This window comes from Phodopus roborovskii, unplaced genomic scaffold (genome assembly GCF_943737965.1).
Source record: "Phodopus roborovskii unplaced genomic scaffold, PHOROB, whole genome shotgun sequence".
In the NCBI taxonomy this organism is placed as follows: Eukaryota; Metazoa; Chordata; class Mammalia; order Rodentia; family Cricetidae; genus Phodopus; species Phodopus roborovskii.
Window position 1 is genome coordinate 6,385,990 of NW_026126525.1, and position 23,264 is coordinate 6,409,253.

Here is a 23,264-nt window from a genome sequence, read left to right on the forward strand (position 1 = left end):
GATCAAGTAGGCTTCATCCCTGGATTGCAGGGATGGTTTAACATACGAAAATCTATCAACGTGATCCACCATATAAACAAACTGAAAAAGAAAAACCATATGATTATCTCCCTAGATGCGGAAAAAGCCTTTGACAAAATTCAACACCCTTTCATGATAAAGGTATTGGAGAGGTCAGGGATAACAGGAACATACCTAAACATAATAAGAGCAATATACAGCAAACCAACTGCCAACTTCAAACTGAATGGAGAGAAACTTAAGCCAATTTCTCTAAAATCAGGAACAAGACAAGGCTGTCCTCTCTCTCCATATCTCTTCAATATCGTACTAGAAGTTCTAGCTAATGCTATAAGACAACAAAAGGAGATCAAGGGCATCCAAATTGGAAAGGAAGAAGTCAAACTGTCTCTATTTGCAGATGATATGATAGTTTACATAAGCGACCCAATAAACTCTACCAGGGAACTCCTACAGCTGATAAACACCTTCAGCAAACTAGCAGGATACAAGATAAACTCAAAAAAATCAGTAGCCCTATTTTTTTCAGACGACAAAGAGGCAGAGAAAGAAATCAGAGAAACATCACCCTTTACAATAGCCACAAGCAACATGAAGTATCTTGGTGTAACGCTTACCAAACAAGTAAAAGACCTATATAATAAGAACTTTGTGACTCTAAAGAAAGAAATTAAAGAAGATACCAGAAAATGGAAAGATCTCCCATGCTCTTGGTTAGGTAGGATAAACATAGTAAAAATGCCAATCTTACCAAAAGCAATCTACAGATTCAATGCAATCCCCATTAAATTCCCACCACAATTCTTCACCGACCTTGAAAGGATAATAATCAACTTTATATGGAAAAACAAAAGACCCAGGATAGCCAAAACAACCCTATACAATAAAAGAACGTCAGGAGGCATCACCATTCCTGACTTTAAGTTCTACTACAGAGCTATAGTTCTGAAAACAGCCTGGTACTGGCATAAAAATAGACAGGTAGACCAATGGAATCGAATTGAAAATCCTGATATTAATCCACACACCTATGAACACCTGATTTTCGACAAAACAGCTAAAATTATACAATGGGGCAAAGACAGCATCTTCAACAAATGGTGCTGGCACAATTGGATGAGGGTGTGTAGAAGACTGCAGATAGACCCATGTCTGTCGCCATGCACAAAACTCAAGTCCAAATGGATCAAAGACCTCAACATCAATCCAGCTACATTGAACCTCTTAGAAGAGAAAGTAGGAGGTACCCTTGAACAAATTGGTATAGGAGACCGCTTCTTGAACACAACTCCAGGGGCACAGACACTGAAAGAAACAATTAATAAATGGGACCTCTTCAAACTTAGAAGCTTCTGTAAGGCAAAGGACACAGTCGACAAGACCAAACGGCAGCCCACTGACTGGGAAAAGATTTTCACTAATCCTATATCCGACAAAGGGCTGATCTCCAAAATACACAAAGAACTCGGGAAACTAGTCAACAAAACACCAAATAACCCTATTAAAAAATGGGGTACAGAACTGAAGAAAGAATTCTCAATGGAGGAAATCAAAAAGGCTGAAAGACACTTAAGAAAATGCTCCACATCCTTAGCTATCAGGGAAATGCAAATCAAAACAACTTTGAGATACCATCTTACCCCTGCCAGAATGGCTAAAATTAGAAACACCAGTGATGACTTATGTTGGAGAGGATGTGGAGAAAGTGGAACACTCCTCCACTGCTGGTGGGAGTGCAAACTCATACAGCCATTTTGGAGATCAGTATGGCGGTTCCTCAGGAAAATGGGAATTAGTTTACCACAGGACCCGGCAATCCCCCTCTTAGGCATCTACCCAAAGGATTCACATCCATGAAACAAAGACATCTGTTCAACTATGTTCATAGCAGCACTATTTGTAATAGCAAGAACCTGGAAGCAACCTAGATGCCCCTCAATTGAAGAATGGTTAATGAAGATGTGGCACATCTACACAATGGAATACTACTCTGCAGAAAAAAATAATGGCATCTTGAAATTCGCAGGCAAGTGGATGGCACTTGAAGAAACCATCCTGAATGAGGTAACCCAGTCACAAAAAGAGGAACACAGTATGTACTCACTCATATATGGATTTTAGAACTAGATCAAATGATCACCAGCCTATAATTCACATCACCAGACGAACTAGGATACAAGGTGTATTCTAAGAGATTCATATAAAGTCCCTCACAGAACTGGGAAGGGACAAGTCCCCAAGAGCTCAGGTGAAGTGGGGGGGAGGACAGCAAATGGAGAGAGAAGTAGGAGAAAATGAGGGGGAGGAGAGGAAAGCATGTGCGACCAGGAGGATTGAGCCTGGTTAGGAATGGAAGATAGGAAAGAGAGAGAGAGAGAGAGACAGAGACAGAGAGAGAGAACATAAAAGAGGGAGCCAATATTGGTTTGAAGATAAAGTTGAACACAAAGAAAGGTCGAGAGAACTACAAGACTGCTCCCAACTAACAATCTCAGCTTCCGTGGAAAGGCTATCATAAATGCCCTTCCTGGAGAGTGAGATCAACAACTAACTTCTCCATGGAGCCCTCAACTAATGCCTGTTGAAAATAGGAGCAAACACCCATACATAAACACTGAGTCGAACTAGAACCCAGAAGCAGATGGAGAGGACAAGACCATGCGGTAGAAGCACATAGAGACAGCTTACCTGAACAAGGAGGAGCTAAGGGCCACTAGACTGATAGCTGGGAAGCCAGCAGGGGACTGACTCAGGCCCCCCTGAATATGGGTCTCAGCCAGAAGGTCTGAGCAGTCTAAGAGACCTCAGACAGTGGAGCCAGGATGTATCCCTGGTGCACAAAAGGACTTTGCAAACATATCCCCCATGGAGGGATAACTGCCTTATTCTAGAGACAGGAGAGAAGCCCTAGTCCCTACTTCACAGGACCTGTCACATCTATGTGACCCCAACTGGATGGCATTCCCCTACATATGGAATTGTGGTGGGAGGATGGGAGGGGAGGGTGTTTAGAGTGCATGTGAGAGGGCAGAGAAGGTAAAAGGGAGGGAAGGAGGGAGAGAGGGCTGGAGGGGAGGGAGGGAGGGAGGGAGAGGGAACTGGGATCGACATGTAAAATAATAAATTAAAAGAAAATGCTTTGACTCCAAAATTTAACTTGAAGAACAAGTTACTGGGGAAAAGGATTTCTATTTTTGTTTCCACAGAAAATGAAAAGATGTGGATTCCTTCCAGACTAATGTGGTTTGATCACACCAGACCGCCTGAAACAGAGTACAAGCTGATCCTACATTCAAAACAGCTGGACAAAACAGCCCTACAGACTACAGCTAGGATATCTGAATCTTCTTCGAATCCCCCAAGACAGCACCCCTTACCAGCAGGAAGTAGTTTGGAAAGAACGACGCCCAAATTCCCAAATATTGTGTATAAATGTTTATTTTCATTTAATTGGACTTTGTTATATAAAATTATATAAAAAATTATAAAAAAACCAATATCAATGTCTATTCTTACTTTTGTCCTGGGAAAAAGACCCCAAGTGTGCTTAGATTCATGCAGCATATTGTTGACCTTTTCAGCCACCCTCCACAGGTCACCAGGAATCCAAAAGCAGTGTGGGCATCCTTCAAGGACAAAGGGGTAGGGAGGGGAAACTAATAACTCTGTGTGTGTGTGTGTGTGTGTGTGTGTGTGTGTGTGTGTGTGTGTGTAAAAATCAGACTCTGTGAGTCAGGAGGGCACCTTCAGCTTTTTGAGAGGAGAGGGTGGTAGGGTTTGCAGCTCAGCAAGCAGCAATTGAGAGCCTGTCTCCAGTGTGGGAAGGAGAGAAGGCAGGGCCTACTGACAGGCGAAGCAGGGGCTCCGTCTTCACCTGCTCTCAGCTCTGGCTGCAGTCTTTTTAAGGCTTGCTCTCCTCTTAGTATGAGTTGGTTCTCTGCACCTCACTTCCATTTTCACCACTTCCCACCTGCCGCCACCCCAAAGTGGGCACAGGGCTGTGGGCTGAGTGCGGGGTAGCAGCAAACTATAGAACATCATTAAGCTGTTACAAAGAAGCTTAGCTTAACTCCCTCACTGAGACCTGTATTGCCCATGATGCCAAGCCAAAGGTGCTCAGAGAAAACAACTATTAAACTACTCTAATTGGTCTGTAAAAGATCCTATTCAGTTCATGGGCTTTCTTAACTTCCCAATAAATAGTTTGTCTTTGCATAAATATATTTTTGAGAGTTTAGACTCTATAGTCTATTAACATAGCCATGGAGTCTATTGTTTGACAAACACCTCTTCATCGTTACTGGGTAGCAGGGAGTGTGCGTGTGTGTCTTTGTGAGGACATTCACCATAGCGTGCTCTCTCAGGCAGTCTTCATCCCAGATTCATACCTGAGTCTCTACCTACAACAGGCAAGTCCCACTGAAAGAGACATTTAATACATCATATCAGAATGACTATAAAACGTCAATGCAGGGCTGATCCTTCAAGGGTGGAAAAAGAAGACTGGAAACTTAGAGATGAGAAGTTTGGACGAGTGTCCATGTGGAGAGACAGTAATAGTGCATGGAGACCAGGAAATGACCAGATCATGCCAGACAGCTGGGCTGTTTCTGTCTTGTTTCTGAAATAAGGTTTCGCGTAGCCAGGGGCCTTGAACTCACGTAGGTAAGGATAACCCTAAGCCTCTGATTCTCCCTCTTCTCCCTACCAAGTGTGTGTGTGAAGCTTGGCTAATGTGGTGCTGTGGGTGAACCCAGGACTTAGTATTAACTGAACACTCTGCTGATTGAGCTATACCCTAAACCATCTACCAGATTGTTTCATAGCCTGTGGTAAGATTGAAGAGTTGGAGAACAATAAAAGATCATTTTCATATTCATTTTTAGAAATAAAATTCTCATAAAGACCAAATGTGTACTATTTATAACAACTTTTTCAGGTAATGACCCAAGTGTGTGTATGTGTGTGTGTGTGCACTCACATTGATGTATATGTGTCTGATGCTGGGAGCTACACCCAGGACCTCACATATGATAGGCAAGTATGTTCTAGTCAGCTATTCCCCCAGAACATGGCCTGACTTTAAACAAAGAAACGGATTTACGTATTTGTAAACCTAAAAAGCAGAAAACTAAGGAAGGCTTCAGGTACAATGTGACATGATTTGATCATGACCCTATCTTTAATCCTCTTTGATGATCTTGGTTTTTCCTCCTCCATATACAGGTATCATCTTCAACTCCCACCCCCCCACACACATTTCCTGGGCAGATATGGACGAACACCTAGTCACCCTATATAGGACACCTACACCAGGCCAAAGAAATGATTCCTTCCCAGTCCAGCTTGGTGAAGCAATGGATTTATTGGGCTCACTTCTAGGAACATCAGAAATGGGTGACTCCATAACAGCCATGTTGCTGAGAAGTGCCACCCACCATGGATTCCTACCTTCCACCTGGTATAGACTGTAGCAGTATGATATACTCTAGCACCTCAGGAGTCTACCTGCAGCTGAGGCAGGCTCTCAGCTGGGGAGGAAGGCAGAAGGGAGTCCATGGCAGGAACTTTATCTAATCATCTAATGACCTTTCCCTCACTCCTGCCCAAAGTTAATAGGTCTGATCCTGTATGGGTCTCCTTCAGGTAACCATGGCTGCTCTGATTACATCATACCAGTAAGACAGCAACTCAGCATTCTTTTTGAGACAAGGTCTCTCACTATGTAGTCCAGAATGGCCTTGAACTTGTGATCCTCCTACCTGACACCCTAAATGCTGAAGATTCCAGGTGTGCGGTTACATCTAGCAACAGACAAAACCCAATGTCCCATGAACAAACTCACTGTCCCATGAACAAAGTGATGTATCTAGAGGTAGGACTGGGCTGACTGGCTTGGACAATTGAAGCTGTTCCCATGGTGAGGAACAGTCTACTCAAATTACATAACAGTTACGCAGAGGGAGTGAGCTTGGGGCAGACAAGTGTTCATTGCTGTAGAGAAGAATAAAGATTAAGGACATGGAGGAGATTTTATGAAAGAGAAGAAGGTATGGGAGAACCAGCCTGTCTTTCCTAACATTATCAAAACGGAACGGTACAAAAGTCGGTATTAAAACTGATATCACCCCGTTTGATGAGGAAAAGTAGAGTGAGGCGGCCAGGTTGGTACATGTCTGTAATCTCCATTGCTCAGGAGGCTGCGGCTAGGGGAAGGGCTGTGGAGACCTAAGGGTAGCCTGTGAAACGAAGTGAGAATATTTATGCAATGAAAAGTGGCGCCATGATTATCAATCAAACTGTAAAAGAACCAGCTAGGCAGGCTGCTTCCTTCCTTTAAATATGTTTTTAGAAGATATAAATAGATCAGAGAATTAAAAGTTAAAAACAAAGGAAGTAGTCCCTCTCCAATAGCTCCTGTAGTTATGTTCTATGTAAATGGATTGTCATGGGTCGAAAAGTTTGGATTCTCACCCTGAGGGCCTCTGGATCTGACCTGCTTTGGAAGAAGGTCTTTCCTGATATATTCAAATTCAGATGAAGTCATACTGGAACAGTATGACTATATCTCTTATCCTCGGAAGCAAGGGAAATTCAGATTGAATGCAGAGGGAAGACAGCCACAGGACAATGGGCAAGTGTTACATGCAAGAAACCCCGAATGTCAAGATGATCTGAATCTAGGAAGAGCCAAGATGGGTTCCTCCTTAGGGCTAGCAGGAAGGTGTTGACACTTTTTTCTTTTTGTTTTTTGTTTTTGTTTTTGTTTTTTTTTTTTAAAGCTTATTGGCTAAAACAAAAACAATACTTGGATTTCCAAATAATTTGCACACTTCATTTGATCCCTTACACATAAGGAAACGAGGAAACAGGAGAAGTCTTTGGCTGTATTTTCTTGTGTGTGCATGCCTGTGCATGTTTATATGTGGGCATGTGTATGGGAGGCAGGGGTCTACAAACTTAGATGTCATTCCCCAGGTAACATCCACCTTGATTTTTGAGAAAGGGTCTCTAGGTGGTCAGCAAGTACCAGAGATCCTCTTGTCTTTGTGTCCCTAGCACTGAAATTACAAAGATGTGCCACTGTGCCCAGCTTTTTAAATGTGAATTCTGGGGATTGAATTCAGGTCCTCACACTTGTGTGGTGGGTAAGCTCTTTATCAATGGAACCAGTTCTTCAGCCCTTGTTTGCTCCCTCCCTCCCTCTCTCCCTCCCTCTGTTCCTTCCTTCCTGTCTCTTTCCTTGTAACAGTCCCCCAGGCCTTAGCACAACTGATTCCCTAATGGAAGGAACCATCCAGACCATAAAACTCAGCACACAAACTGCATCACCTGCCAGCATGAAAACGAAGACTTAATTTATCAAAGTCCACCATTCTGGGACAGTCTCTAAATATACTAGCATTGTTTTTTTTTTTTTTTTTGCTTCTGTTGTTCTGCTTCTGGCTAACTGCTCTTGCTAACTGAAGGTGTCAATGCAGAATACAGTTTTTGTGCTTAAATTTTTACCTTGAGAAAATCATCAAAAACCAAAGCAAAAATAAGAGATAAACTTAAATGAATTTGTTAGATATACAGTGGAAAAGGAATGTTAACCCTGGTTACTAGAAAAAATAACAGAGAAACAGGAAAGCGTCGTGCTGACTATTTTGTTTTGTTTGTTTTGTTTTTTGAGTCAGGTTTCTCTGTATAGCCCTAGCTGTCCTGGAACTAGCTCTTGTACACAAGGCTGGCCTCAAACTCACAGAGAGTTTGGGAGGCCTCTGCCTCCCAAATGCTGGAATTAAAGGAGTGCACCACTTCCTCCTGGCTCTATTTTTAAATCTTTAAAAATAATAAGCATCAATCTTGGGGTGTGCAGAGACTATAATCTCTTAGAAAGTTACCTGGAAATATTAGTGAACACTAAAACTATACCTCACATTTGGGGATCTCTTTTCTTTGCTTTTTTTTTTTTTTTTTTTTTTTTTTTTGATTAGACAAAGTCTCTTGTAGACCTGGATGGTCTTGAACTTCTGATTCTCTCACCTCCACCTCCCAATACTGGGATTATAGGTACCACCATGGCCAATTTATAGTGCTGCTGATGAAATATAGAGTTTTGTGTATGCTAGACAAGCATTCTATCAACTGAGCTATACCCCTAGGAGTTTGTTTCACTATGAAAAGCACATATACTTAAGTACATTTATCCTACATATTGTTTATTGTGGGAAGAAAAGGAAAAAAAATCTAAATGTTTATCAAAAAGGTTATGGTTAAATAAAGTGTGATAAATTCAATCTGTAGGCTACCTCTAAGGTTCTGAAACATGACAGCTCAGCTTGCTTATTTGGTAATAAGAGTTGTTTTCAGTTTGGCTTATGAAAAGGCCAATTACAAAAAATCCACAGTTGATACTGTATTCAGTAGTAAAGGACTGAAGGTTTTCTCTGAAGATCAGGAGAGAAGAAAAACGCTCACTCTGATCACTCCATTCAGTATTATGTTTAATGTTCTATGTAGAACAATTAGCCATGAAGAAGAATCAGAAGCATCTACACTGGAAAGGAGGATGGGAAACTGTTGCTATCTACAGAAGAAAATCCTAAGGAACACACACACACACACACACACACACACACACACACACACACACACACACACGGTTACAAGGTCAGTATACAAAATCAACTGCTTCTTTTTGGAAGCAAAGGACAAACTAAAATCAGAATTTAAAAAGCATATATATTCATGTATAATAGTGCCCAAAATATAAAATATTTAGGAATGAATTCAGCAAAAGAAGAAACCATACCTTAGAAACTATAAAAATATTGTTGGAATAAATTAAAGAAAACATAGGTAAGGGCTGGGGAGACGGCACAGTGGTTAAGCACTGGCTGCTCTTCCAGAAGACCCAAGTTTGATTCCCAGCACCCACACAGTGGCTTACAGCTATCTGCAATCCCACAGGATTCAATTTCCTCTTCTGGCCTCCAAAGGCACCAGGTAGTGCACAGACACACATGCAGGCAAAACACCAGCCCACATAAAATAAATTAAAATTTAAAAATATAAAATTTAGGTAAATGGGAATATATCACTTTTTCACATATTTAAAGAATAAACAATAAGACAATATTCTAACAATTGATCTGCATATTCTATGGAACCCAAATAAAAACAGCAACTGGCTATACAGAAATTATAAGTTAATCTAATTACTCATATGCAAATGAGAGTGCCTGAGACTAACCAAGACTATCTCAAAAGGGGAAAATCAAGGTGGAGATGGGCTGAGCCTGTAACAACAGCCCAGAATAATTTTTAATGAGAAAAAGCATATTGGCTTACACTTCTGTGAGCTGCAAAGTCCAAGACCAAAAGATTGACATCTAGAAAAGCCCATTTCAGTATGCTGCAACAACAGCCAGTGTTAATCCATGCTCTGGGTCAAACAGTTTGGAGTCTAATTATCTCTATTGTGACCTACTTCCTAAGTTTGCAACATATGGTCTTTGGGGGACACATTCAAACCAAAGCAGAAGACTCATACATCCTAATTTCAAAACCAGCTATAGTAATTAAGACAGTATGGTACTGACATAAGGTAGACACATGGATCAATGGAATAGAATTAAGAGGCCAGAAATAAACTCTTACATTTGCAGGCAATTGATTTTCAATAAGGGTGCCAAGACTGTTCAGTGAGAGGGAAATCATGTTTTCAACAAATGATGCTGGGCCAGCTGGATAGCTACATGCTAAAAATGAAGTTGGAACCCTTCCTCATACATGAAATAAGGCAAAGACTCAAATGTAGGAATTTAAATTATAAAAGTCTTGGAAGAAAATATAGTAGCATATTTTATAATCTAGGGTTAGACAAAGTCATCTTAAACATGACATCAAAAGCATAAACAACAAAAGAAGATGAGTCATTATGAAAACATAAAAATTAAGGATGCTGATGTTTCACAGGATACTGTGTGGGGATAACTAGACAGGTGATGGATGGCATGGGAAGAAACATTGGTAAAGCACACACGTAGTTAGCACCTAGCACAGAGAACTGTAGTGACTCGATATCTAACAGTCAAGCATCCAAATTTAAAAATGGGCCAAGATCAGTATAACTTCCAAGAAGATATACAAATGGCTAATAATAACATGAAATTTTTCAAGATAATGGCTGTTGGGAGAGAAAAATAGAACCACAAGGAGACAACATTTGAATTATTAGAATGGGGCTTTGAATTTTGATTTGACTTTGGAAGAGTAGCCAGTGAGCTATCTCTCCAGCCCCAGTGGTTAAAATCTTAACCCAAGGTCTTGATCCTATCACTCATATCAGGAGATTCATAATTGCCTGTAACTCCAGGTGTTCTATCAAAATGTAATGACAAATGTAGATGCAGAAGACCCTAGGCGACATTCAGGACAGCCCAGGAATAAAAAAAACCAGTGAGATTTTCTCCCTCCTCTCCTTTTTCTCTTCCTCCCTCCCTCCCTACCTCCCTCCCTCCCTCCCTCCCTCCCTCCCTCTCTTCTTCTTCCTCTTTCTCTTTCCTTTTTTTTTCTTCCTTTTTTGACAAAGGCTCACTGTATAGCCCACCCAGCCCAGCTTCAACCTTGTGAACCTTCCGGGTTAGCCTCCTAAGTGCTAGAACTACAGATGTGCACAAAGCACACCTGGCCAGTGAGTCTGAAGAACAGGGAGTCTGAAGAACAGGTAGGAGGCCAGCAGCAGTCAGCAGGACAAGGTGCCTTCAAGGCGGTTCACTGTGGCACCTCAAGGGAGCCGGTGGAGGAAGGGTGAAGTGAGAAATTTCTCACTGAAGGAAAGGGAAGACAGGAAATGGGCATGTGAGTGTGAAGAATGTTTTCAGAATGGAGGAAATACATTTTGTAAGCTGAGTATATGTGTTTAGATGGGGGCGTTAGATATACATAAGAGAGATCTGGGGAGGGGGAAGAGTAACAAGTGGTGGCTTTAGGCTTGGGTGTAAAGTTGGGGGCCCTCGACTTCTACAAGCGTGAAAGGGTGGGAAGAACGAAAAGGAGGGAGGGGCTGCAGGGAAGAGGCCGGTGTAGGGGCCTAGAGAAGTGAGAATATCTTCAGTGAGCCTGCATCCAAGGCTGATGTTTAAACTGTTTGGCAGCTGATGCAGAAAGGAGACCCCAGCATCAGATGCTGGATGTGAACCCTCCTGGCAGGATCTGGAAGGTCTCCACTTGGTCACTGTTAACTCTTTCCTGGTGAGACCTTAGGACAGCTAGAGATGGAGGTACCTGGGCCGCAGACTGTGGAGTAAGGACATGAAACTGAAATGTCTCTTGGTTAGAACTTTAAAGATGTGAATAAGAATTCGTTAAATTCCTCAAAAGCAGCCATTTGTGATGAAAAGAATACCACACCATAAAAATCATTCATCTTTAGCTCTCGGCTTTAGACTGTTTTAAAAAAAATAAAACCAAGTCAATAACGGATGCCTTATATAGATGAAGCACATGCTGCTCAAAGGTCCAAAGAAAGCACTGATTGAGATTAAAACCCTTCCCACTTTGCAGCAACCAGCAGACTCTTGGTTAACAGGGGACTACAGTGAGCTCAGCAGCAAGGAATCCATTCTTTATCTGAGATTCTCCCTGGGAATACCAGTCACAAATGCAACTCTGCCTCTCCCACCAGAGCAGAGCTACAAGAGCAATGAGCACTCAGGAGAATATGGATGGTGTGTGGGGATTCCCAGGTGATGAATGGCACACAATGTGGAGTCTGTCACCATGACAATCACATCAGCCCTAGACACCTGTCTGCCTCCAAAGGAAGGCACTGCTGTCCTTGTCAGAACCCCATTTTTGGAAAGACCGAGAGAGCTATCCCAGCATGGGGCTGAGCATGATAGAGTAGAACCTGAACAACTGGCCCGTAATATAAGGTTTTGCTGTAGCATTCTTTGAAATATAATTTTCTGACTGATGGAGACCTTGACAATTGTCTAGTCTGGGCCCGTTAGAGATGAAGAGACCTCTACGGACATGTATTTACTAGACAGTAAAACTTACATGTAGAAATCCAGTTCTTTTTGCCCAATACCCTTGTGACATTTGTGCTGGAAACCCTAAATTGTCATTATATAACTGCAAAAAGGGATTTCATGACACATATCACTTCCTTATGATTCAGGTAAAGGACCAGGGGAGACCTTAGAGGCTCACAGTGTGGTATGGAATGCTTTAAGGCTGGTATACTTAGCCAAGGCACATGGGTGAGCTCATTAAGAGTCTAATTGTTTCCTACTGACCCTATTTATACTGCCCTGGAAACTTTTCTATATCCTGACTGATGAAGACATAGGACCTGTGCTTTTGGGAACCACTCTCAAGACTTTGGTTACATTAGCTAAAAACACAGGCATTTCAGTAATGAATATGTCTGGTACAGGACAATAGCAAAAACCCTATGGTGAGGGAGGGGGTAATGTAGGCACCCTACATTTCTTCAGCCCAGCGTTCCTCCCCTTCCTAGGCTGGCCAACTCCTCCGGGAAGAAGTTGGGGAAGAAAGCTGAGGAAATAGAAAGGATCTGGAGGGCTTGCTTGCAGAATGTGCCTGCCCACGGCCACGTTTCCATACTCTCTCCTGGTCCTTTTTCACAGGCTTGTCAGAATCTGGCTTCTTGCCAGTGCCCCCTGGGCGGGTGCTGACCATCCAGTCCTTTGGTACAGGAAGATCATGTTGCCCCTGACTTATGGCTTTAGCTCCCAGCCCTGGACATGCAGAGATAAATCTCTTGCCCCTTCCTGCTGAGTTCGCTTGCCCTTTCCAAGCAGTCACTGAGTGGGCTCACAGTCCCACACCATGGCAATCTCTCAGGCTTGACTTTGTGGGACTAAATTGCTTCCCCCATTGATATGCAGGCTTTTTTTTTTTTTAAATCGTTTTTGGTTTCTCAGACCTGAGCCACACCTCAGTCTGGCAGTCTGTGGCGCTCCTTAGAGTACAAGGGACACACACTGGGCTCTGAGAGAAGTCTGCCTGAAATCTCTCACACCAGAGAGAAACATAGCCTTGGCTTCCCTGTTGTGGGTACAAAGGAGAAGCCCCGTGGAACTATGTCTACAGAAACTCTCCCTAATACACAGCCACCCTGTCTGCATCTATACGTAAGGTAACCGGAATCCTGCCTGGTAGAGGATAGCATCTTGCTTGGTTAGAGTGATGGCAGCTATTATTAGGGAAGGGGGCCTCAAAGAATGGAGTAGACTGAAAGCTTTCACGTAGCATCCTCTACGACAGTTTCCCATGCTTCCAGCCAAATTCAAAGTTTTCTTTTCTTTCTTTTTCCCTTTTCCTTTCTTTCGCTTTTCTTCTCCTCTTCTATTGTTGTTTTGTTGGTTGTAATTGGTGGGATAGGGCCTTTTCTTTCTTTCCTTCTTTCTTTCTTCCTTCCTTCCTTCCTTTCTTTTTTTATTTTTTGAGACAGAGAACTTAGCTATCTTAAATAGTCCAGACTATCCTCAAAGAGCAGGCAATCCTCCTGCCTCAGCTTCCCAGATGTTAGGATTACAGGTATTTGTTATTATATGCAGCTAAGGTTTTCTTTAACATGTAGAGCAAATGTCATTTCAATAAACTTTGTGTGGTTGCTGAGTTCCCAGTTGTTGGAGAAGAGCTGACAATAATTTTGTTATGCAGGGGTTTTATCATAATGGGATTCATTGCAATTTCACCAACAGCCTGGATTTCCAGAATCTCTGGGAGTGTTATTTATGAGCTGTACAAGTCTGATGTTTCAAATAAATAAGGGGAGTGATTTGAATCATAAACAATAACAAATTGGCTGCCCTAGAGAAACAAAATTCACAAGAGTTTTCTGTAGTTCTAAGTGTTCTGTCATGATTTCTGTTAGGATTCACTGATATTAGAAAAGCCAACACCCCTACTCAGTTGCATGAACCCCTGTGCAGGTCACCAGAGGTCAGGTAGCAGACCTGTAGAGCAAGATGATGCCAAAATTGCAATGTCTTGTCATGGTCCTATAGAATAATATCCCAAATACGGATCTCATTGTCCTTGATAGTCTAAGGCGGGCATGTACCGCTGGATGAACCTACAGTCTTCTTCCCACCACACTTGGTCTCTAACTCTGAGCTTGGTCCTTTCCTTACAGTGTGCAGTGTTTTTAGAATTTCACCAATAGGTCACTTGAAGGCACTATGAATCTTACATGAACTGAAAGATAACCAGTCCTGGGATAGTTATAGTTTTATTCTTTGAGATAAAATTCTTACTCTGGAGCCCAGGCTGGCCTTGAATCCTCTTGAATTAATTATGGATCACCATGCCCTGACTTAGCCACATATGGACTTAATGTCTAAAGTCATACTGGCTGCATAATAGACAACAGGTTTTAATGAGTGGGACATCAATCAAAGACACATAAAAGCACAGACAAGCTTGTATTTTGTCTCCAGTTCTCTTAACTGTAGAACATTGAAGTACTGGGAGTGAGTATAGAATCTGCTTGTGGTGCTGAGTTCTTCTCTGTAGGTAGCATTTCAACATCTTATTCCAAACTGTCAATATCATTGTCAGGACTGTGCCTCCCTTCACTCTGTGAATTGATCTGTATGGACATTCTGGAGATGAAGGTGACAGAGATGGAGTGTACTGCAGACAATTGGCACTGAGCCCACTATCTTCACTCACTCAAGCTGCTTTCTAAAGCGAAAGTGGGCCAGGCTCTAAGTGAAACAAAGTTAAATGTGGAGCAAGCTTTGTCAAACCTTCTACAGAAAACCCAGGAAGGAACCTTTACAAATTGAAGAACTCCTCATTACCCAAAAAGATCATGACTCTCACGGTCACCTCAAAAACCGCATCTGGTTCTTTATCAAAACATCCCGGGGCTGGAGAGGTGGCTCAGTGGTTAAGGGCATTTGTTGCTCTTGTAGAGGACAAGTTTTTGCCTCTCAACATTCTCATAATCCATCATTCACATCTCCAGTTCCAGGGGTATCCAACATCTTCTGATTTCCTTGGACACCCGGCATGCATGTGATATACAGACAAACACACACACACACACACACACACACACACACACACACACACACACAAAGAAATAAATCTAAAAAAAAATACCCATGTGCCATCCAGTTATGGTGGCACACATTCTTGGTGTGTGCTTATGACCCCAGCTGAGACAAGAGGGGTGCAAGCCGTGGCCTGCCAAACCTTGAATGTGCCTGTTGGTAATGATTTACTATTCCCAGAGGAACAGCACAGTTCACAATCAGAAGGTAAACAAAACTGAGGACCAAGAAAGCTATAACTAAATAAATTCACAAGCTGGAGGGACAGGAAAGTTTGTAAGAGTCAGAAAGTAAACAAAAGTTACAACTGTGAGAAAGGGTAACAAGATCCACAGGACCCGCCCCAAGGAATAGCAATGTAATAATAGCAAGAAGTAACAATGGCTGCAAGGGGGAACCAGCTTTCTGTCCAAGGAATTGCTACGGATTTTCTTCTCCACATTCTTCTTGCCCCCTGACCTGTAGGGATAAGGAATAGAAGAGAATGAGCACAATAAGGGTTTATCAAGCCAAAGGGAAGGAGAAAACTCTAGATGGGCCACAAGGCAGCAGCAAGGAGATTGGAAAATGTCCACCAATAAATCCAGGCGCTCCATGACAGAATTAGAACTAGAAAACAATTAGCTTTCTATCTTCTGTCGTAACCCCTGTCATTACCTGCATTCCCTCCTTCCAGGTGGATAAAATGTATAAAATATATGTGATAATGAAAGTGTGAGATTTAAGGTGAACCTACACAGCTTCCATTTTGAATGCCTATTCTAATCTGTATACATTTGTTAAATTGGTAAGACTTTGAGTCTGGTTAATTTTGGTGTGTGGTCTTTTGTCTATTTGCAAGGTTTTTTTTAAATTTTTATTTATTTATTTATTGTTTTTTTAAATAATAAAGTTCATTTAAAAGAGAGTGTTTGCCATTGAAGAGGCTGGGGTCTAGGTTTTTTTTTTTTTTTTTTTTTTTTTTTTTTTTTTGATTAGGAAGGCCCTGACTGGCTAGTTGTATGGATGAAAAATAAGTGAAAAGTAGAGTCCAGGCAGAGGGAAGCCCACCAAACTGAGACATGTTCTCAACTAAATCCTCATCTCAGTCCTCTTCCCTGATCTGAGGACTGTTTCATGGATATGGTGGAGGGAAGTGAGGATGCTGGGGTATACCCAGATGTTTTCTCATTTTCCATTTCTGGCCACTGGTTCCCATCGCAGCCGGGAGGGGGTGGTGGTGGCAGGGGGGGGGAGCTCCTACCGCTATCAGAATGCAGTGTTGTGCTGACCACACTGGGACGGGCTTTTATTTTCACTTATTTTTTTGGTGATGCATCTGTCTTTGAGTCATTCTTGCCCCTATAACAAGTTCCTTACCCATGCTGTGTCAATAAGCCCAACTATCACACTGTTTTCCCGAATGCAGTGTAGACTCCTTGCTTCTGCCTGTTGGTGAAGTGTTTGCTCACATCTTCTTCCAGGACACCAGACAAACCAACTTAAGGAAGAGAGGGTTGACTTTGTTTTAGAGTTCCAGGGTAGAGTGAATCCCTGTGAGGAGCTGTGACCGCAGAAACTTGAGGTGAATGGGTATATTGCATCTGGGTTTGGAGAACAGAGGGAGAGGTTTGATAGGGAGCAGCCTGTGTTCTCATTTTATTTGGTTCAGGACTCCAGCCCACCTAAATCCAATCAACTTGTTCTAGAGAATTCCTTCAGACCATCCTGGAGACTAACCTAATGTAGGAAATCTCTTACAGATACACCCAGAGGCTGGTCTCACAGGTGATTCTAGATTCTTTGGGGTTGCTGAGCAATACCAACCATGACATGAATCTCCTTAAAAGACAAAAAGAGAGCTGACCATAATTCTACCACTTGGGGGACTGAGGCAGGAGTTCAAGGCCAGCCTTACTATATAATACAGTGAGTTCTAGCCCAGTCTAGGCTGCATGAGACTTTGTCTCAAACACCACACACACACACACACACACACACACACACACACACAGATTTACAATGCCCCCCCTTTTCTGGGCTCTAACTCAAGGGAGTTGGAGGGCCTTTGTACTGCTTTTTAAGTTCCACAGGTGATTCTGATCTACAAGCTAAGAGGAACCAGTAATTCTTTGGATGGATCTAGATCTAAAATAGTTAGGAGGCTGTGAATGTAGCTCAGTGGTAGAGTGACTGCCTAGCAAGTGCTGGGCCCTAGATTCAGTCCACAGCGCAGTCACACAGAACATGCGAGAGCATACACACACACACACACACACACACAGAGAGAGAGAGAGAGAGAGACAGAGACAGAGACAGAGACAGAAAGACAGAGAGAGAAGAAGGAGAAGGAGGAGGAGAAGAAGAAATTAGAGGACCGGAAGAGAAGGCTCAGTAGTTAGAGCATGTGCTGCTCTAGCAGAGGACCCAAGTGCAGTGCCCAGTCTCCATATCCGTTGCCTCACAACCATCTGTAACTCCAGCTCCTGGGGTTTGCTGGATGCCTCTGGGCTCTAAAGGCTCCCGCACTGGTATGCACACACCCAAACAGAGGATGCTAATATACTCATAATTGAAAATAAACCAGTTTTAAAAGAACGAGTCAGAAAGAAGTCCCGCTGGAGTGCTCTTGCAGTGGACTTAGAAAGGAGGGAGGGGCGGAAGCAGATGAGATGAGATGAGATGAGATGAGATGAAACACCTGCAATCTCAGCACTTGGAGACCGAGGCGGAGAAAATCTCAAGGGTTCCAAAACCCACTCTCCAGGGCCAGCGGCTCTTTCCTCTCACGACTTGGTTGGGTAGTCATAAAAATGCATTCATCAGCATTTTAATATCTTCTCCCACCCCAAACCCCAACCCCCAGGGGCACCATGTTCGTGCCCCCCCCTAGTTGCATGAATCAATGATTTTTTTTCCCCATGCATTTTTGATAAACTCATGGTCAAATGCAGTCTTAATGGCTGCACACAGAAGTGTCAACATGGCAGCCTGGGCATCACAGGCTACCTCTGTCTCAAACAAACAGGGGGACAGGAAGTAGGGGTATAATCTTCAGAGCTGGGGTTCATGGTGGGCCTCAGACAAGTCTTAACTTTGGGGGACTCACAGGCCACTTAGAGCGTCTGAAGAAGCTGCAGTTAATTAACTCTCTTTGGAAAAACTTCCGCCCCCATTCAGCATATGCTTTCGGGGATTCTATGCCAGAATTAACTTTTGGTCTGCCCCCTTAATTGACTAAATAATGGCCCCCTTCCTGAATGTATGGTCAACAGAAAGTCATGTGTATGTTCTCCAAAACCTAACAGTCCAGTAGTCAGAACAGAACAGTAGCCAGAAATCAACGCACATCTCATGTGGATAATTATAAGCCAGCTGTGGAAATTTTGATCAGGTTGAATCGAGGAGGGATAAGTGTGTGTTCTGAGAGGCGAGGGCTTAAACAGATGGGTGTGGTAGGTTTCTCTAGGGGACCTACCATGCAAAGCAGGCCAGCAAAGTAAGTTAGCCATGAATCTAAGATTAAAATGGCACTAGGCTACGGTGCTTAGGGGTTCAGCGACAGTGCCGGCTACAAAAATGCTAATGAATACAGTTTTATGACGACTCGACCAGGACACAAGGGACATGAGTGAACTGGTTGTAGGAGAGCGGCCTTGAAGTCCTGGGTTCATCATCAGGGTCAGAAGTTGTCCCTGTGTCTGTTGAGTAAGATGAAAGAAAACCACGTGAGGGCAGCGGGTGGCGGAGAACTACACAGGGCTAGCGGGCCTGAAAATGAATTGTAGCTGCTATGTGCAAAGCCCTAGGTGTGTGGACAGAAGCAAGCCAGCAAGAAGGTTACCACAGGTCCGGAATAAATAAGCAGCAGGCGGAGGGTCGCGGATTCCGTCCTGCCTTTTGTTGGGTGAGGAGCGCCAGGCTAGCGCGTCCCCCTTGGCTTTGGAAGGAAGCGATTGGAGGAGCGTCCACCGCCGGCCTCAGCCCCGGGTGACTCTGAGGGACCGGGGACTGGAGGAGGTGCGAGCCGGGAGCGCAGGGGTGCGCCGTCCACCCGAGGCCCCGCAGGGGACCCGGGACTAAGTCGGGGACCGGCCGAGCTGCGGCGGGAGGGGGCGGGCGAGCAGATCCCACCCCTTCCTGAAGAAAGCGCCCTCCCCGCCGCGACTGCCGCCGCCGCCACCGCCGCCGCCACCGCCACCGCCGCCGCAGGTCACGGCCCGGGAGCCGCCGCCGCCCGGAGCAGGTAGGCGCGGCGTCCTCCTCCGCCCCTCGGCCCCGCCGCCCGGCCCGCTCGGCTCCGGTCCCCGGGAGGGGGCGACCCCACCCGGGCGGTGGCACTGCATCCCCAGCCCCCGGGCGGCGTGCTCCCGAGCCCGAGGCGAGCGGTGCGGCTCCGCGGCTCGCCCGTCGCGCTCCCCGCCGCCGCAGTGCCGCCTGCGGCTCCCGCCCGGCCCGGTGACAGGTGTCCCACCGCCGCGGCCGCTCCCGGTGGGGACCGGGGGAAGCTGCAGAGCCGAGCCCGCCCCGGGCGCTAACTTGCGGTGCCCCGCTGGGCGCGCATTCCCGGGAAGCTTCCGGGATTTGGGACTGAGCGTGGGCGGGGGTGCGGGTCGCCGTGCACTCGGCTCTCTCTGCTTGTCCGTGGTCACAATAATTTTAAAAAGTCGCCGGCCTCGGGTTATGGAGAGAGCCTTCACTGAGTGGTTTTCCCCTGGTGAAATGAGTCAAAGGGAGAATGAGGGGTTTCCCAGTTGAGATTCATCTTCCTTCGCCGCCCCCCCCCCCCCGTCCATCCCTTCCCACCCACTACCCTCTACCCCCACCCCCATGACACTTTATTTTATCCTCAGCACTTTGCTGGTCTGTCGGTTGCGGTTATACCGGCCAGGTCTTTTCAAGGCTGGGCCAGGCTTGTGATTGCCCAGGTGGAATGGAAGCCAGATATCTCCCTGGGCGATCCCATGCTGACCACCTACATGCGTGGTCCTATTAAGGAATAGAAATACACTGATATATTTAACAATAAAAATAAAAAGAGTAAAAGCAGTTCTCAGATCTATTACAGTAACACAGCCTAAAGGGCAATATTAGTTTCTGCTTCTTCAATTTTCTGCTTGAATCGACGACAGAGTTTAATAATGCAGGACTGTAACTCCATTCTAGGCTGCAGTTAATAAAAAGGGTAGGCGATTGTGGGTGTGTAAAGTCTATGGTAGTAGTTACTACGTTGACCCGCTTAAAGTTTCCCAAGTTGAGGGTAAACCGTTAGGCGCATATATGTAATAAATGCAAAGTTAATAAATTCACAATCTTACCTTTAGTGCACCAGATACTTAACTTTTTCTTACATGTGTCCTGGAGAGGACCTTTCTTCCAATATTAACCATAGCTGCCCTGTCCATCCGTGTGTGTGTGTGTGTGTGTGTGTGTGTGTGTGTGTGTGTGTGTGTATCTGTCTGTCTGTCTCTGTCTCTGCCTGCCTGCCTGCCTGTCTCTCCAGCCTCTTGAGACAAGCTCTCTATTATGTAGGTCTGGCTGTCCTGAAACTTACTATGTAGATCAGGCTGCCTCAAACTCACAGAGATCCACCTGCCTCTGCCTTCCCAGTGCTGGGATTAAAGACGTGTGCCATCACACCAGCAGCTGTCATCTCTTAATAAACTAGAAGTGTGAATTTAATCTTCATGGAATAAGTGTAGGGTTTTTAATGGTTTGTCCTTAGTATATAAATTGATTAAATGTTTTGAAAGCCTTCCAAGTTGGAAGTTCACAAACTGGACACCGTAAATTGACATTGAGCAAACATAAACTATTTGAAACATGAATGCTCATAATCTGCATTTAAATTTTGTGTTATAATATCTTGATAGCAATTGCTGAATCCATGTGTTTCTCTTTAGATGCTTTGTTTGTGAGGAGGGATGGTTTGCTTTGTAGGGTCATCATTTTTCGTGAACACGATAATGATCTCTGTTAGTCTTTGCTACAGCCTGCCACAGTTGTCACCTTGCTCACAGTTGTCACCTTTTCGGACTGTCGTGTTCACTTGTGCTGCTTTGTGATTGTCAAGCACTTTATCTTGGTTTTCCTTGCGACCAGTACCTCTGTAATCCAGTGGCCAGATGAAGTGGCAATCTGGAGCCCTGAGAGGGGGAAGGAAGCTGGACGCCGCAGTCTTAGTCCTTTGTGTCACTGTAAACTGGCCCTTTGGGGTCATTTCAGTGGCCAATTACTCAAAAAACGATACCGAGAAGATAATGCATCACCTGGCAATCTTCCTCTGCCTGGAAAGAACCTGTGACTTTGGACTTGGGACTCAGTAGTGATGAGGTTCTTGCTGGGCCTGGGTAACTCTCATTATTATGTTGTTGTGTATGTGTTGGGTATGAGTGTGTGTGTGTGGAGACCTGTGGTCAATGCTGCATATCTTTCCTTAATCTCTCTCCACTTTTATTTTTTGAAATAGTGTCCCACCAAACTTGAAACTCCTTGATTGTGTCAGGTTGTCTGGGCCAATGAGCTTCAGAGGTCTACCTACCTCCTTCCCGGTCAGCTTTTCACATGGGCACTAGAGCATGAGAACTCGGGTCCTAATGCTTGCATGACAAGCACTTCATATGCTAAAGACACTCAACATAGAGAGAGCTCAGATGGGATGGTTGGAACGACACAAGATGATGAGACATTTTGGGTGTGCGCTGTTCTGGGTCATGCCAGCTGTAGGAGGTTAGGCAAGGTTTGGAGCTTGCCTCCCGAGGAAGAAATGAACAGTTTCCTTTTTGACATCTCTAAATATCCTTGACTAGATCAGTACTACCCAGTATTACTTTCTACATGGATGGGAATATTCTATAAGTCTGTCTTGTAACCACAAGTCTCATGCAGCTATTGAAACATGGCCAGTACAATTGTGGAACACATTTTAAATTTTATTTAATTTTAATTAATTTAAATCGCCACATAGGAATAGTAGCTACCATATTAGGTTATGTAGCTCTGAATTCCCACCACTCATTTCTGATAGGGATACATTTGATAGACATTATCCCTTAATTAGGAAGAAGTAGAAATTTGCATTATACTTTTGGGGATTAAGATTTAACCTGGGAATCCTGTTTTATGAAAAAGTATTTGCGTTTATGCTGGAGTTCATTCCTACTCTAAAAACAGTTGGCTTTTTAAATTTCTGTCTCTAATACTCACAAGAATGAGCCTCACTCTTGGGTGCTAGCACTGTGTTTGGGTGGTCCTCATACAGGGGCACTTATGTGGTGCTCACACAGGAACACTGGGTGCATGTTCCCACAGGGGTATTGGGTGGATGTTCCCACAGGGGTATTGGGTAGATTCTCCCAGAGGGGTATTGGGTAGATTCTCCCAGAGGGGCATTGGTAGATGCTCCCACAGGAGCACTGAGTAGTGCTCCCACAGGGGCATTGAGTGGTTGCTAATACAGGGGCATCCTTTGCCTTTGTGCATTCTGTGAATCAAGCATTCTCAGAATTGGTTTCTGTACTTGGTAAGCTTTAAACCAGAGTGGATTTGGAGCAAGGAAGGGTTCCTTTCCTCTCATACAGTCAACCCTGAGAAAAGCAACAAATGCCTTCTCAAGGGAACAGTTGAGGGCTGAAGTCTTTGCTTTATAGCCCTTCACATCTGGCTTTCTCTGGAGCTCAATCCAGACACCTCTCCCGCATCCTTGTTCCACACTGCCTGTGGATCCACTTACAATACCACCTACTATCATTTTTAGCAAAGTGGGACTTGATTCAGTGTCCGCTGGACAGCTTCCATTTTTAAACTAACTTGCTTTGATTAAAACCATTATTTTGATGGTGGAGAAAGCAGTTTTAATTAGTGACCCAGCCTAGAAACCTAAGATCATCTCTGCAGGGTAGAGCTGTGAGTCATGGAGATTGAGAGTCTTGCAGGTTCCCAGCCAATGGGAGGGACTACCCTTCTGTCAATTATTTAGAAATTGTTGATTATGTTGGGATGTATTAGGATTAGGTTAAAATAACCCTAAGGTATTTGTGCCTTGAAGGTATTAACAGTCTAAAAGGGCAGTTTTCCATTGACTATCCCACAAGGGAATGGGGATGCTTATATAAATTCAATAAATGCTTTTTATAATCCCAATACAATGCCAAAGTCTCTGAAATAAGAAGTAACACGTCC

At 44.0% G+C, this 23,264-nt stretch overlaps 1 protein-coding gene across 1 annotated transcript in view; it reads left to right on the top strand.

Annotated features, from left to right (window-relative positions):
* Scd5 (stearoyl-CoA desaturase 5) overlaps nucleotides 1-19,166 on the top strand; it is a 130,169-nt gene extending 111,003 nt beyond the window's left edge. Inside the window, 2 exon segments of the mRNA XM_051198568.1 lie at nucleotides 12,666-12,728; nucleotides 19,033-19,166. Coding sequence (XP_051054525.1) covers nucleotides 12,666-12,728; nucleotides 19,033-19,166 — 197 coding nt within the window.
* The last annotated feature ends 4,098 nt before the right edge of the window (nucleotides 19,167-23,264 follow it).